Genomic DNA, 17500 nt, shown 5'->3' with positions numbered 1-17500 from the left:
TCTTTTTATGTTAATGCTAGCACCTCCCCTCAGCCTTCCCACATCCTGCCCACCCTTCTCCCTGTTAGCACGCCGCTAACCAGTCTCTCCACCCCTGCCACCACCACCACCGCCCCACATGCCCTCTCTGTTTGGACCACGGTAGTGGGGGATGTTGTTCTGGGTGTGTGGGATTGGACGGGTGAGAGGGGTGAGAGTATTGACGCCAGCGCACTGACAAGGAGTGGCGCAGCCTCACAGAAAGAGAGAGAGAAAAGGAGAGGGAGAGGGAGAGAGAGAGGGAGAGGGAGAGGGAGAGGGAGGGAGAGAGAGAGAGGAGAGCGGTGCTAGCTCGCTGGCGTGGGAGTTGGCGGGTCACTTTTGGCCGTCATTAATCACGGCCGACAGCTCTGAAGTGCTGGATCTGCATGTGAAAGGAGGAGGAGTGGCGCAGAGGGATGCGGGATGTGGAAGACACGTTGTTGTAATTAGAGACGCCTCCACGCCTCCAGGCCCTGTGTTCCACTGACAGATACCAGCACCATTTAACCTTGGTCACTCCACCTGCGATACACGCTCACTGGCCTCAGGTGGGGTTTGGCTGATTTTGACCCCCGTGAGGAGCTGAACAGTGTTAGATTGCTTTAGCCGTCACAGAAAGAGGACGTCAAAAAAGAAGAAGGGAACGGGGTTAGAGGGCCCACTGACAAACAATTAGAACAAATAAGAGTCAGATTAGTGACGAAGACTAGAAGATGCCTCCGAAATGAAAACATGACAGCGCAGCAAACTTATCTTGTGCCAATGTCGAAGACGAGGGAAAATGATCACACAGGCAGATGAATGAAGGCATTCCTGGTTGATTTACAGCACTGATTGATCAAAGGCAGCATGGGTTTTTGCCTTGTGCTTCCCTTCCCTTCCTCCCAAGTCCACAGGGACGCAGACACCCGGCGCTGCCAAGCCTTTCGTCCTCATTCCCTCCCTCACAGCCCGCAGCCCAAAGGGAAGTTTGCAGATCGTGATCACGTGAAATAATGTTCATTTATTTCTCCTCTGTTGTTGACTTGAAAGCAATACTTCCTTAGTAGTATTTTGAATAATTTTATAGACATCTGATAATCATTTACAATTAAAATGTTCTTTTCTCTCACTTCCTCACTCTCTCTCTTGCTCGCTTTCTTGGTTTCACTCTTTCCTTCTCTTAGTTTCCCTCTCTTTACTGACTCAACTGTACCTGACCTCACTATGTTTTGTAATGCAAATGTGTCCTCCTGTGCACATGCATACAGTACATGCTACTCTGTTCCACATCCCAGCCATGTGTATCAGTGTAGGAAGTGCCTGATGGTCACACCACCTGGGTATCATCACACTGTGACGGAGCTGACAAGGTGTGGGGGTGAAATAGTGTGTGTGTGTGTGTGTGGGGGGGGGGGGGGGGGGGGGGGGGGGGGGGGGGGGGGATGTGTCTTTGCAGTCCCACTTGTCACCTCGTCTGGCTGGGTGGCAGATTGGGTTTCCATAGCGATGCCAAGCCTAAGCCTATATTCCGTCCGTCAGCAGGAAGCCTAAAAGAGCCCCCTGGTGCAGTGGCTTAGAGAGGGTGGAGCACAGACAGGCCAACGGGCTGAACTGCGGGAGCAAATAGCACACTCGGACTATGAGCATGTGAACAGGCATGGTGGCGGAGACTAGTCTTATTCTCAAAAACTAAGAGAAGAACAAGATAAAGAGGGGCAGACTGTGTGTGTGTGTGTGTGTGTGTGTGGAGGGGATAGCTGTGATACAATACATTAATTTGGATCCAGTCATTGATTCCAAAAGGCAAGAACACAATTTGATCAAATGAATGTTTAAAAAACCAATCCTTTTATGTTGGACAAATGTAGCATCATTTGCAACATTTGTGATATAAATCATATCACATATTCAGTAAAGCAGAAAACGGGCCTATAAAAGATACCTTTTTCTGTTTTACTGAATATTATGATACATTTATTAAATGCCTCATTTTCAGATCAAATGAAATACCCCATGGGTAGTTGCCTTATGTATTTCTCGACATGCGTTTGCTTAATGCATTTCTCTACGTGTTTGTGTGCGAAAGACAGCGAGAGAGAAAGAGATAGATAGAGAGAGGGGTTAAAGTGTAATTGAAGTGTAAGGTGAAGCAGGGGTGCTATTGTTCTTGCTTTATGGTGTAATTATCTCTAAGTCATTGTTACACAGGAGAGCACCCACTGACTTACAGTCGCGCATTTAATACCGTTCTTATCTCCACAGTGACACACAAACAGACACACACACACATACAGAGAGAGAGAGAGAGAGAGAGACAGAGAGAGAGAGGAGAGAGAGAGAGAGAGGGGGGGAGGTAGTTACATACAATGGGCACATACAGTACATATACAGTATATAACCATGCTCTGTCACTATTTCTCTCTCTCACACACATTCACTCTTTCTTTCTCTCTCTCTCTCTCTCTCACACACACACACACACACACACACACACACACACACACACACACACAGAGTCAGCCCTTAAGTCCTTTATTTATTTATTTATACCAAACTTTTTTGTTTATATTTTCTCTTTCCCTTCAGGGGGTTATTCAGTGTAGAGTATCTTAGCGAACACTGAGCACAAAACATTCAAGAACAGACAAAAGCAGAAAGAGCAAATGAATTAGAGAGAACAGAGAGAGAGAGAGAGAGAGAGAGAGAGAGAGAGAGAAGAGAGGGGAGAGAAAGAGAGGCACCAGGGCAAACAGCGTGCAGCCGTCACACGCTTCCCTCTCTCCCCGTTGAAAGAGCACCCCATCATGCCACAGCGCAGACTGCACATTACCTACTCACGGCCAATTCATGGATCTGGACAAACATATAATTACGCCTCGTTTGGTTTTTCAAGTCCTCCAGAGGGCCCTGAGCCTCGGCCTCCCCCCCCACCCCCACCCCCCCCCCACTCCATCCACAACAAAAACACCCCCATCAATGGGCCACTACGGGGCTGAGGGGATTGTTTATCAAGTAGATAAACACAGACCTGCCATAGGGGCAATACACAGTCTCTGTTGGGCCTGTGTGCTGTTAGAGACGCTCTGCAGAGTCTGGGGGGACACGAGATGTGGTGTGGGAGCTGGATGAGACGGAGCAAATTTGTATTTTGCAAGATGAAATGTGCTAAATGTATTTGTTCTCACTCATTTGATTGAAAGTGTGTATTTGTGTGGGTGTGGTTGTGCATGTGTGTGTGTGTGTGTGTGTGTGTGTTTGTGCATGTGTGTGTGTGTGTGTGTGCGCGTGCATCTTGTGTGCCTGCGTGTGTCCGTGTTTGACTTGTGTTCCCTCTGCCCCCTGTGACATTATTATTCCCCTCATTGGTTCCTAATGAAAAAATGATTGTGTGACGAGGCCAGCCGAGAGCCAGGATGTCATCTCTGCCATGGAATCATCTCGCCACATGCTCCGCCATTAATAACAGCGCTGCCATTACACAATGCTATTTCACTCAGCACTGCCTGTTTGTACCCGAGTATGCGTGTGTGTGAGTGTGTGCGTGTGTGTGTGTGTGTGTTTGATGTAATGAAGGACAGAACCAAGGCTGATTACAGTGGGCTAAACTTGGCCCCATACATCACTGTGTCTGGCCTGTCTGTCTGTAATGCTGCCCTGCCCTGCCCAGCAGAGGCCAGTCTAAATCACACTCGTCCTCTGATGGGTGAGTTCTCCCCGCCCAACAGAGACTCGTCTGGGCTCATGGAATTTGAGATCAATCACGTCACTGAACGTTGCTTTGGAAAAACATCATTTATTCGACTGTGCCTTTTGTCAATATTATTTTGTTTTGTTGTTGTTGTTGTTGTTGTTGTTATGATGTATTATGTATTATGTTAATGGCTCTGGCCCAAGGTGCTTTCCTACATCGTAAAATAACACACAAGCAGTTGTGACACAAAATAATTAAAATGCTCACAGGAGTTGATGAGAGAGAACGAAAATGACAAAGCTGAAATGATTAGCATTTCAAAATGATAAAAGTGCAAGAATAGCCTAAAATGATGGTACAACTGTGCCAATATACTGTTGGCAAACTGAAATTATGAGAGCTCTGAGAGATTAAAACAAGATAATGACACATAGTGTGAAGAAAGACATCATTAAAAAAAGACATCAAAATAACAGAGTGACCCAATCAAATGGACATAAATGAACAGGTAAGAGTCCCATAAATAGATATAGGTCAACACCAGAATACAAGTTTGTCCAGCAGTCAGAGGAAGCAATATTTCCTTTTCAACTTGCACTTCCCTTTCGTCAGTCGATGTAAAACAAGATCACATCAATCATGTGTGTATTTGCCTAACTCTCTCTCCCTCTCTCTCTCTCCCCTTCTCTCTCTCGCCCTCATCTCTCTCCTAGGTGTGATGTCAGAGCGCCAGTTTGGGACTCAGTTTGTGTGCAGTGTGGTGGCATCCCATGTCAGCCACCTGCCCACCACCAGCCTCAGCTTCGTCTGGATCGCCCCTCCGGCGGGCACCGGCTGCGTCAACTTCCTGTGAGTGGCTTTATGCGTATGTGTGTGTGTGTGTGTGTGTGTGTGTGTGTGTTATTATTGTTGTTGCTGTGTGTGCACGTGTTGTTTTCTCATGTGTCTAATAGATTCACAAACAGTCAACACCCAACAGCACCACTGAGATTCTCAGGGACTGAGGGCAATGGACGACAGCCAGTAATTACACTAGTCCATGACCTTACGCTCTTCCCAATCTGCCTGTGTTCCTTCAAGCACAGTTCTGGCTGGGGTCACTCTCCTGTATCTGTTGTTGTTTATTTTACTGTCTGTTCTCCCTTGCCATGGCCTTCACCTCTGGGCCTGACCCCCCTGGCTGCAGCCCTGTGGGTGTGTGTGTGTGGGGGGGGGGGGGGGGGGGGGGGGTGGCAGGGGTTATTGTGGGGACAGGAAGGACACAGAGGGGAAGGGAGAGGTGCGGAGACCTGGGCGGAGGGGTTGTGGAGGTGAGCTGGGTGAGGTGGTGTCCTTCTTCCTCTGCCCAAAAACACGTCGGACAATGAGGTGACAGATGCAGAGGTTGAGGGAAGGGTGCCGGGACGAGGCGCTGGGGGCCGAGTGCATTCAGGGCTGTTCTCTGTGTGACACGGGGAGAGTTCTCACATGGCCATTGTTTACCTCACTGAGGAGATTTTCAAACATGTGTCATTGTTTACTGTTACGGCTAAAAGCATTAAAAAAAAGTCTATCAGCGCATGCCATGTAATTGGTTCACCATCTCAGGACATGACATGCACATGGTAGGCAGGTAAAATAGGTGGACAACCCTCATTATTTAGACAATTATTTATTTAAATCTCAGGACACACAATTTAGTAGTTGATTCACCTAGGGTGCCATAGATCTGTTTTAATATTTAATTTGACCTTCTTTCTATATGTGTGTTGGCGTGTGTAGGTTTATTGATTTTTCTGCATATATGCGTAGGTTCAATACATTAGCATTCTGATTCTTAGCATTCTGGGTGTCAGCACTGGATAGATAGATAGTCAGGGTTTGACAACCTATGTTAAAAATAGCTGTCATGGCTGAAGTCTTTTAAAACCGATTTGTTCTGGAAGACAACCAAGCTGGGATCAGTTGATCTGCAACATGTTCTCTTCTGGTTTATGTCTTCTGGAAGTCTGCAGGGATTAAGCAGCAACAAATCAGGCCTAATGGTCAATTTGGTGGCCACTGATCTTCGTTCCACTCTTTGTTGATCTTTCTCTCCTTCCAAACTCACTTATCTGTCGTTATTTGCCTCTCCATCCCTCTCTCTCCCGGCCGTGATGAACAGCCCCGTATCGGCCATCAGTCAGTTTGTAATTAGCGGTTGCTGCCAGAGGGCCATGCTAAAAGGGCGGTTGGTGGGGGGATGGGGGGGATGGGGGGGTTGGTGTTGCGAGGAGCCGGCCCATCAGCGCAACCCTTCACACCAACCGAAGTCAAAGAGGCGGACCACAAAGTCACTCAGGCAGGCAGGCAGATAGAGAGACCTGGCCCGTGCTCCCGAGCTCCTCGTCTCCAGCAACAGACACGGCACCACTCGAAAATAACATTTCCCATTCACAGACAGAAAGCCCCAGACGCCACCCGGGGATTAGCATGTCACTTCTATGAGCGGCCGTAACTCAGAGCCGTGTTCGTGTCTTCGTGCTTGTTGAGGAGCTGAGAGGAGCAGAGGAGGAAGCATGCCAGTGTGCCGGATGACAGCCCTCCTGGCAGCCTCTGCCTCTTGCTGTGACAATGGACGAGAGGAGGCGCGGTGACCTTATCAGTCTCTACCAGTCACGCTCCAGCAGAGCACAGACTGAATGGGGAGACAGAGAAAGAGAGAGAGAGAGAGAGAGAGAGAAAGAGAGAGAGAGAGAGAGAGAGAGAGAGAAAGAGAAAGAGAGAGAGACAGAGAGCCTCTGGGGACCCTTAACATCCTTGGCACTGGTCGTGGATGGTCGGAAGTTCAGTTTCCTGATACAGTTCACAGCTTCTGGCTGGAGCTCCAGGAACCCCCTCGACCCTGTGATCTAGTGAGCAAGAGAAGGGCCCAGGCTGGGGTGAGCAGGACTGGGAGGGAGACAGCAGGCGAGGTCCAGGCTTGACAGGCCTGCTGGAGGATTGGGGCACAGAGCCCAAAATGCTGGTCCTCCAGCCCTCACATGTCAACCTTGTTAGTCTACAGTGTGGAGAGAAGCTCTGGCAGTAGGCCCAGCATGGCTTGTGTGTGTGTGTGTGTGTGTGTGTGTGTGTGGGTGTGTTTGTCTGTCTTTGTGTTTGACAGCACCATTCATCAGTGTGTATAAATGTGTGTAAGTAGTTTGTCTAGTCCAGGCTTTAAGAAGACAGAGGTTGGTGTCTGGGCACCCAAGGCCTGGGTGATAGATCACACAGTGCTAAGCCAACTCTAGGCTGTGTTGACAGTGAAAGAGACATTCTCTGCCTCACTTTGCCCCTCCCTTGTGCGTAGAGTCAGTCCAGAACTTCCTTTTCAGCGACTCCTGCCAAAGTGCGGTGCAGAATTACTACAACAGCAAGTTTTTATCCAGAGTGTGAAATTGAGAAATTGTTGAGATAGTGGAATACTCAAAAAAAACAATTTAGATGAGTTTGGCTTAGATATGCTTACAATGACGGCAGGGTCTGGTAGGGTATTTTGAAGAAAAATAATTTGTGTCTTTGATAAATAAAATGGATAATATGATAATATGAAAGGAATGTTAAAAATAACAATCCAAGTTCAGGTTCAATGTATGTAGGTTCAATTAGGAATGCACATGATTTGCATAAAGCTCAAGGGGTTTTGTCTTCTAATACAGGTTGTACAAGGCATGCAGGACTGGCATGTTCTGGAATTGTTGCACGGTAAAGCCATAACTTCAGGCGGCAGGGAACACTGTTACACTTAAATCGCAGGAAATCGCCATGTCCTATTGCCCTGCAGACAAACATAGACAATCCTGAAACACCCCCATGCACAACTCAACAGCTCGAGGAGGCCCAGGGCCATGGCGGCTCTCACTGCCATTCAGGGCTCCAATTAATGCATTCTTGTGCCTGCAGAGGTGAAACTGCTTAACAGCACCTTCCCAGCTTCATACAAAGACGCCTTGCTGTGTCTCTGCTTTTATCCAATCTCACAGCCTCGGGATAGCTGTTAGTGTGTGTGTGTGTGTGTGTGTGTGCATGCAAGTGTGTGTGTGTGTGTGTGTGTGTGTGTGTCTGTCTGTCTGTGTGTTTTGCCTGAAGAGGGGTAGGTCTATAGGGATGCTGTGGTAGTTGGTCGTGTCTGTCTCCTCTTTTCAGAAGAATAAGAAAGGCAACAAAAAGCTCATTTGCACCCCCCATGTTATTTACCCTTTTTTGGTGTTCTGTTTTGTGTCGTGTCTCCCCCCACGGAGTCGAAGCATCTGCTGAGGAGATTGCTTTAATTATGACGTGCGTGCCTCTATCCTAAAGTGCTCCCAGAGGAGTGTGTGTGTGTGTGTGTGTGTGTGTGTGTGCTTCTGTGTGTGAGTGTGGGTGTGTACACCCCTCTGTGCGTGTTCGTGTCTGTGTGTGTAGTCAGTCTCCGTACATGTGTAGGTTAGCCCTTGGTGCACTTGTGTGAGGGAACTGGGAGAGAAATTGAATTAAAGGGAGAGCCGTGTGCGGCGGGCATTGCTCTCATTAGCACTAATTGAAAAGGAACAGAGCCGTGCCTGTGATTACTGCCAACCGGCCGTCTCCGGCGCCATCTGTTCCCACCTCTGAAGTGGCCGCGGACGTTAACGCTGGTGCCATGCTCAAGAGCGCTTGTTGTCCTGCCTTCTTGTACCGTCGTCGGCTTTCCACAGGGATGCTACGGCCTTCAGAGAGCTCTGGCTCCAGGCTGAAGGGCAAAGCTGAACTCCTGATTTAAAAAAGGCCTTAGATTTTGGGCTCCTCCTCGTTTAATCCTGGGCTTAGATGGGTCTCAAAACACCGAAAGTCCAATTGTCTCTACTCGGAAGAATGGAAAAGGAACTCTCACATGTGTGAACTTGCCCTACGTGTGGTCACTTCATCAGATGTCTCAGAGGTCAGAGGTCACGGTGGCAGGCTGACAAGTGACCTTTTACAGCCCCAGCATGACTTATCAAAGGCTGCGGGTTGACCCGTGGGACGGCATCCCTTATTATTGATTCGCTGCTGGTTAATGGACAGTTTCTCATTGCCTGGAGCTTTCTAATTTCACATCAAATCACCATTTAATGAGGTCTCCTGATGCAGGGTGAAGCAGTCGTTTCGGCTTAGGTCCGACTGATAGGGACCCCTGCCTTTAGCAGAGCTGCAGATTACTTAGGACAAAGAGCTGCCAGCACAGAGAGAGGGAGAGAGAACGAGAGAGAACGAGAGAGAAAAAAAATCAATAGCCGCCCGAGAGTCCATAAAAAAAAAATGTGTGTAATGAACTGAGTGATGATTAACACAGCTTGAGTAATTATTAATTTTTCATTTGATCCATCTCCAGAAACTTGATTGCTCTGCCACTCTTGCCACAAGCAAAGAGAGATGCAACATTGCAGATTCCTTGTTTCATCTCATTTTGCCTCTCCTTTCCCATTGCCATACTGTATCTATCCTCCTCCATTTCACCTCTCTTTCTCCGTCTCTCATCCCCTCTCTCTCTCTCTCTCTCTGGTGATCATCCATCTCCCCTCTGGCTGTTCCTCTGCAGTGGGATTTATTCAGCTCCTGCGGTTCGGTTTTTATGGCCTCTCGTCATCTCCTGATCGTCTCAAACACACAGACCCTGACCTCCCACTGCTACCATGCTCTTGCTCTCTCTCTCTCTCTTTCCACCCTGCCTCTCGTCGGCTCCACTCTTTCATTCACACACTCTCCTGCATCCCTCCCTCACGCCCCAGAGAGCTGCCATTTTACCCATCTGCCCTTTGAACCCCTGCCCACAGCTCCACAACAACAAACTCCCCTTTCAAAAAACTAAAGCCAAGCAAGCTATTCAAGCTGCTCAGAGAAGTGCACAAGATCTTCCCCACTAAATAACCGCCTTCCATACTCTGTGTGATACAGAGCCACCATTCAAGGGCATTGTTTTGCCTCTGAACAGGGCTGGCCATTGAAATCCAATAGACGGGGTGAAACGAGGCAGTTGTGCAGTCAGTTATCCCTCAGACTGTTTATTGGATTCCCACAGAATTACCCCAACAAACACACTCTGTCCGGGGGAAATGTGGCCAAATTTCATGTTTCATCACAGCAGCAAGGAGATGTAATTTCATCAAAAAGGGCCGGGTCAAGTAAAGGTACATGTAGCCAGGGGAGCTATTTTAACTGAATAGAAAGCAGAACCCCCATACATTTACATTTACATTTAGTCATTTAGCAGACGCTTTTGTCCAAAGTGACGTACAAGGGAGAGAACAGTCAAGCTAAGAGCAATAAAAAGCATGGTGTAACAATAAATACTACTTTACATGAGAATTAGAAAACAACGACCTAGAAAAAAGGAAAAAGAAGTGCAGGAATGTAACTGCTGAAGTGCAAGTTAAGCGCTAGTCAGGTGCCAGTTAGGAAGGGAGGTGCCATACAAGAGGTCTTCTCTAATGATCCCTTTGGCTGTGTGTGTGTGCACACTTGTGTGTGTGATTTTGTGGTGTGTGCAGATTCCAGCTATGTATTTGTGTGCCGGGGTTGGAGTGTGTTTATTGTGGTCAGATTAAAGACGAGTGTCGCTCAGTGTTTTTTGAGTAGGAGTGTGTGCCGCTGTCTGTTCCCTGCTAATGCATCCGCATGTGACGCACTAATAGCAGCCTGTCTGTGTTTTTCACCGGCTTCTGATGGCTGCATTCAGAAGCTGTCCTCCGGTCTACATCAGCACGGCCTCTAAAACGGCCTGGTCTTTCATCGGCTTACGCAATGCTCCTCCACCAGAATTCCCTCAGTAGTCTTTAGAATGGGTCGAGAAGAGGCCCATAATCACGCAAAGTTGGCCTTTTTTATAATGCAAATCCAAACCTCTTTGAAATAGTATACACGATTTCTCTGTCTCTATCTCCGTCTTACTCTTTATTCCCTTGCCTCTCTTTCCTCGTCTCACTGCTTGTTTTGACTCCCAGGCTTGTATCTCTTAATTTCCTAATTAGCGCGTAATTGTTGTCAAGGTCACCTCGTTTTCGCAGCGTCTCTTAAACAAGACTACCATTGACCCTCCACTAACGAGCAGGTACTTTGCCAACAAGTCCCAAATCCCCTGACTGTGCGTTCATTAAATTTGCATGTACTTGGAAAGCACTCCTGGCCACAATAAAAAAGCTCAGCGCTTTTAATTCCTTTGGAATGAAGATGAGTAATTGAATCGAACCAAATGGACCATAGACAGATCCTACCAACTGGAGACCTCCAGAAGCAAGGAGACAGAAATGTTGTCCATCTGGAGAACTGAAAAAAAAAAAAAACATGACTGACAACATGAACTGAGGAGAAGAAAAGAGATGATTAGATAAAAAATACGAGATTTTGGGGGGGGGGGGGAGTGAAAAAAAGAGAAGAAGATAAACATTGTTTTCCCTCTCACTCTGATTATCGCTTCTGCTATCACAGCTGGTACTCAACATGGAAGATAAATCAAGCAATTAGTCTGAATTATTTGAAAGGCAAGGTCCAAATTCATGAAATGAATGTGAGCGACTGGCACCAGCACTCGCTGTAATGCCTGGTATTAATCATGACTACCCACCCGGAGAAAGCAGGAAGAGAAAATGAGCTTTTAATTGGGGATTTGAAGCTATGGGGAAGTTGGTGGTTGAGTCCCTATGGATCCAGGCCCCCGAGAGCGCTCATCTTCTCTGGGGTGTGTTGCTGTGGGTGTCTAGCTGCGTGTGTGTTTATAGACATTACGTTCACATATATACATACATAGGTATATATGAACACAAGCATGTGTATGACCATATCCATGAGATAAGCACTATGTCTGCATATTTCTGTGTGTGTGTGTGTCTTGTGTGTACATCTGCACATGTGTGTGTGCTTATTTTTGTGTTTTTGTGTGCACACTGTGTGTGTGTGTGTGTGTGTATGTGTGTTTACTTGTTAATTTTCAGGCTGTGGGGCAGTGTCAGTCAGTGTGGCAGTGTGACATGTGTGGGGAGTAAGGGGGTGGGGGGGGTGTGACGGGTGGCTGGTGAGGGGAGCTCTGTGGTTAGCGGGAGCTGTCAGCGCCACACCAGTGGGGATGTTGGCCGAGGACAGGAGCATGTAATCAAACACGGGAGCCTCTCCCCATAATTACCCAGCACAACTCGCTCCCGGGGACTACTCCGCTGACAGCCTGTCCATGTGCATGTATGTTACCGGCTAAGTAGGGGAATGGATGTTAATGTGTGATGTTGAGAGAGGGAGAGAAATCTCTTGTGTGTTGATAAAATCCTAGCCAACTCCTTGTCTCTGTGCTTGTCCTTTAATCTTTTTTACATGCCAATATTTTTTTCTTCCCAATCACCACCGCCATCCCTGCTGCCTCCTCTTATCTTTGGTTCTGCGGTAGGTTGTGTGGGCAGATTAATGGTAGAGGAAGGGGATAGCACTCGGTTTGGGGAGTTGAGTGATGGAGGGGGTTCTGTGTGAGTCAGAGTGGGAGAGACGCATGGGCCATCTGAGGGGGTTTAATTGCTTTTTCCCCTCATCCTCATCCTCGCCTCCCTCTCTCCGTGGAAAGGCAAATTAATATTTCGATGTTCAAAAAACTTGCCAAGTACTGCTCGATTTCTGCCATACTGGGTAGTTTGTCCATCTGACGCCAGGTCATGTCAGGCCATAATCTCTTGAGGCGGACTGATGATGTAGTAGCGCAAGAATTCCGTGTCAGATCCGTATCTGTACAAAGCTGCAACATGCTTCCATTAATGTTTGCAGCTGTCATTTTTTCTCTGCGTTCCTGTGATCCAAATAAAACTATTAAAAAGTGTGTCTGTGCATGCATGCTGGGTGGGTATCTAAATACATGTGTGTGTGTGTGTGTGTGTGTGTGTGTGTGTGTGTGTGTGAGTGCATGTTATGTGTGACAGTGACACACATCTTACCCTCTCATTACTGCAGCATCCTCCTCGTGATGATGAATGCCTGGTGTCATATGTTGGTGAAAAATCCACTTGTCTTTCTCGCTCTCTCTCGCTTTTTCATTTTCTGCATTGCCTCGCCGTTTTGTTAGTGAACACAGTGACCAATAGTGTGTTTAGTAAATATTTCAGCGTCTTGTTCCTACATTGCCTCCCGCTGTTCATTATTTACCATCTTTTATTCATAAACACCAAAGCCGAATGAGTCTTTTCTCAGTTGTGAAATATGAATGTAATCAGGTGCTGTTTTGCTCCAGACTCTCCTCTTTGCCCTGTGCATGCCTTTGTTATTTATTAATAAGTCATATTTTAGTTATTCATGAGCCGTCATGAATATGTAAACGAAACAACACCCACAACTGGTGACAGGGCGACCTTAAAGGGGCTCTTAGAGGCAGCAGTGGCCCCCGCGTTCTGAAGTTTTACCCACTTTGGGTTCATTGCGGGTCAGTAACCCAGTCAGATGGCATCCTCTCCAAAGGGAGATTCAACAGTTTAGTTAAGGACCGTGATGGTAGGTATCTGATCCAGAAGAACATATGTAGTGAACGCCCCACTCCTTTTCTTGTCTTTACTTTGAAAACAGACCTTCGTCCTTTTGTGACTCGTCTTTCTAACGAGATCAAACGGACAACAGATTTGTAAACACTTCTGTTAAAGAGAACACCTAACCCTGCAACCCTTTGGTCTCAGCGTGGGAAGTCTTACCCGACCTGTTCCTTCCTCTTGTGTGGGCACATGTGTGCCGTCAGAGCAGCGTCTGCAGGGGAAGGGCTCCTGTCCTTACGGATGCTGGGAGGTTTGATCGAGCGTTGCTCCGACATCCACTGTCTCTGCACCAAGCCCCTGAACACTTGTTTCATTTAGAGAGCAGAGAGAAGGTCACATCTCGGCAAGAGAGGAAGTGATGCGTCCTGGGGAGAACCTGGTCGCACCATGCATACACTGAGTGCCTCTTCGTGAGTTCACCAAAACCCCACTGGACAAACCAGAGTGGTGGTGATGCCAGACCAAAACCATCGAGTTCAGAAAAACACTCTGAGTGCTGACTGCACTGATTCTCTGTGCGTTCGATTCCAGCGTGTCCAGTGCAAGCTGGGCGAGACATTATCATTGGCCATGACATCACGTAAAGGCCATTAACTCAAAACATATGACACTTAACGAGGCAGCGAAATGGCAGATAGGGAAAAAAGGACCACCAGTGGGATATTTACAGTTTTATTTCTTTGACATTAATGGGGCTACAATTGATTTTTCGTTCTTTTTTTTTCTCTCTCTCTCAAACCACCCCACTTCTAAAGGCAGTAATGTGCGCCTCGTTATGTTCAAGTGATTTAAGACTTCTATTTCCCCTCCTCTGTCTCTCATTTCTCTGTATTTCTCCTTTTTTCTTGCTCTCTCTCTCTCTCTCTCTCTCTCTCTCTCTGCAGTACTATCCGTCCAAACAGCTCACATCTTTTTTTTGTGTGTTCGTTAGCAGAGATGTATCTTGGCAATTCTCTTCAGCCTGTCGGCTTCAAAGATCTGTCCACCCTCTGATCAAGCTCTGTCCGGAGGGGCTGGTGGGGTGTGTGTGTGTGGGACTTATTCGGTTCAGTTCAGAAGATTTGATGCCGTGCCTTGATTAAATTACGCCTTAAATCAGACCGCCCTTTGAGCAGTGGCTCCTTTAAATCATGGGCCCTCCATGACAAACTGCACTGTCACTGACACAAGTGACACAGCACTTTTTTTCCATGCAAGTTGGCAAAAGCTAAGACTCAAGTGAGAGAGGCCTTCCTGGTCTTACTCAGGGGTAACTTTGTTGCAGCAGGAGTGGTAGAAGAGTTTAATTTACGCTGTGGGGTCTCATCATTGGTCTAGGTGAAAAGGGATTGGCAGAGCCGTTGAAGTTAATTCATTAGACTTGGCAACGCAGTTGAATCATTTACACAGATGCCCGTCCTCATTAGGGCTGAAGTTCATTATGTTGTAATTACAGAGCAATGTTCACTTATGAGATTTTTTTTTGGCTGGCCCTTGGTGCCAGGGTCCCATGTCTCCTCCCAAATAGCAGCAGTAGAACTTGAACTTGGGCTGACTGCCCCGCTGGTGTTTTCTGCTAATGACAGGCAGTTAAATACTGTATTTAGAATCAGGTTCAGTGTGTGGTATCTTGATAATGGAAATGCATGTACTGCAAATGTGTGTGTGTGTGTGTGTGTGTGCCATTTTACACACAAGGGCAAACACACACACACACACACACACACACACACACACACACACACACACACATCATATCTTTCACACAATCCATTCCATCCTCTTTCACTGCAGATACAAAATGTGGCTTTGAGGATGAGCAAGCTCACCTGTTGCAATGGGCAATAGGTTCACATGCCAGAGATAGAAGCACACTGAGCCAGACAATCATTGATCATCAACTGCAAGGTCATAGTTAGTCTATGGTGTTCACACAGTAGACAGGGTAGGAAGAGGCACCATGTTGCAGGCATTGTGACAGATTCAGTCATTTGTTACAGTCCCAGTGACACTCATCTGTTTGCAGCTATACTCATGTACTTAGCCGCAAATCAAAATGCAAATGTGGCCTAATTTTGAAGCAGGGTTTTTAAACTGGATGATTCAGAGCTGATATAACACCACTTCAAGCACAGCAATCTCCCCTGATTTACAGACAGCTAAATATTTAAAGAAATGGCTCATGCGCACAGTCATTTTAAAGTCATTATCATTATTTGCATTCGCTGTATCTCCTTCAGATACGCGCTCCATCGTGAGCTTGTGAGCTCAGCCTGGGATGGAGATTGCAGTAACAGAGAATGCTAATGTACACAAGATGTTGAAGTTGAAAGTATTTTTCAGCCCTGTAGCCATTTCAGAATTGCATCCATGTGAGTTCAAACCAAAAATGTTCTTTCCTAAAACATCTGCAAAACAATCGCAAACCTCAGATATATGGCTATAATCAGTTTTATTTCCAAACTTTTATTATGGTGCCAAAATATCCAACGAGACATGCTCCAGCAATTCTGTGTGTGCACAGTCGGCCTATGGCTGTTTTGGGGAATTCTTCTTGTTTGACTTTGAGGGACTTTGAAGGCTTATCTTCAGCTACACTTGCAGTGGACCTTTTTGGGTTCATCTCTCTGTCTTATTATTCTGCGCTGACCTCCTGACCTTTCATTTTCCCGTCCCCCAGAGCTAGTCCAAAGCTATGGCTAGGCAGTCGGAGAGCAAGTGTGATCTCATCCATCCGTGCAAGAACACACACACACAGAGACACACACACCTACACACTAATATTCACTGGTATTAAGCCATCTGTGGTATGTTCATCTTCATTTAGGTAATGGCCTTGTTATCTCCAACCCCCTCTCCCCTGCCACCCATACCCCCACCGTGTCCTCTACTTGGCTAGAATCATTGGTGAATCATCTCTCTCTCTCTCTCTCTCTCTCTCTCTCTCTGTCTCTCTCTCTCTCTCTAGGGCCACGGCCACACATCGAGGACAGATCATCTTCAAGGACGCTCTGGCCCAGCAGCTGTGTGAGCAGGGAGGTGAGACTGGGAGCTCTAATTTTCCTCTGCACATTTGGGGGAGAGCCTGAGGGGTGGGGTGGGTTGTTTTGGGGGAGGACAGGTTAGGAGGGAACGTGTAAAGGCAGCAGTATTCCTCAGTAAAAAAAGGAGTATTCATCTAGATCTGTGTATACCACTGTGATTCTACTGGAGGGGCTTACAAGGCAAACCATGGAGTTGTTCAGGATGCAGAAAGTTAGTGTTTGTGCTGGTGTTATGTTGCCCATAAATTGACATTGGGAGGTCTTTCAGGATTTAGACTTTTGAGTTGAGATGTAGGAGCTGAGTTGACTTTTGTAGCAGCTTATGTAATTGCTATATTTACACTTCAATATTACCTCTCCAAAGCAAGAGCATTGAGAGCTTTAAATCCTCTTAAAAACTCATTGTTCAGCAGCAGATATATATGCATACTACTTCACATTGAAATTCGGAAAAGGAAAGAGTCAGATAAAAGGTAATGGAGCTTGTCAATGGCAAAGTGAGGGATCTAGGTATGAGCGGCATGGGCAGCCACCCAGCTGCGGGCATGGGGCGGCCACACAAACAAACTCATGTTGAGATCATGTCACCGTGTGGGTCAATTAACCTTGTCGGAGTGGGCACGCTAATTCTAGTTTGGGAGCTAGGCAGGCTACTGCCTGGGAAGGTTTCCCACTCAGAAGTACGAGATGGGGAGGGGGGCGGGGAGAAGGTTGACCTCAGGTCTCCCCACTGGAAGCCTAGGTTGGGGGAGCGGGAGAATCTATGAAATAGCACACCTCTCACTTTGTACAGTCTAATGCAATTAGTCAAATCAGTCACACTACCAAATGATACCAAATGAACCCCAATTCATTCATAATACTGTGAATATACTGTATAGTTGCACAGATGTGTGATTGCATGTATGGGGGTGTTGAAGGGGGGATTCGCCCAGGGCACCATACAAGCTAGAAGCGCCACTGGCCAAACCAGAGAAACCGAGAGAAGCAAGGGGGTGTGAGAGAAGTGCTGGCACAACACCATTGCACTGCAAGATATTCACTAGTCTCTCCAGGACACGGACCCATCCAGCTAGCGAAAGAGGCAGAGGGTGTGAGTGAGCGAGTGCGCGGTGAAGCGCCATGGAGCTGCCAACATGTGTCTTCTTGCCCAGCACATGTCATCTCGCCCGGGTACCCTTCCCAGCCTCAGCTCCACACTGCCCCGGTTACCTACGCTGGCAACACCACGCAGACACTTGCCCTGGAATGGGGATGTGTGTTTGGCAAGTGTTCCGTGCCGCTCGGCAAAG

At 47.2% G+C, this 17500-nt stretch overlaps 1 protein-coding gene across 1 annotated transcript in view; it reads left to right on the top strand.

The window, feature by feature from the left end:
• reln (reelin) overlaps positions 1-17500 on the top strand; it is a 108755-nt gene that overhangs the window by 40776 nt on the left and 50479 nt on the right. The window contains exons 3-4 of the mRNA XM_031565283.2: positions 4408-4543; positions 16133-16203. Of these exons, the coding sequence (XP_031421143.1) occupies positions 4408-4543; positions 16133-16203 (207 nt within the window). The remainder of the gene's footprint in view (positions 1-4407; positions 4544-16132; positions 16204-17500) is intronic.

The sequence above is a fragment of the Clupea harengus genome, chromosome 3, assembly GCF_900700415.2.
Source record: "Clupea harengus chromosome 3, Ch_v2.0.2, whole genome shotgun sequence".
Taxonomy (NCBI): domain Eukaryota; kingdom Metazoa; phylum Chordata; class Actinopteri; order Clupeiformes; family Clupeidae; genus Clupea; species Clupea harengus.
This window is presented reverse-complemented; position numbering and strand designations above follow the sequence as displayed.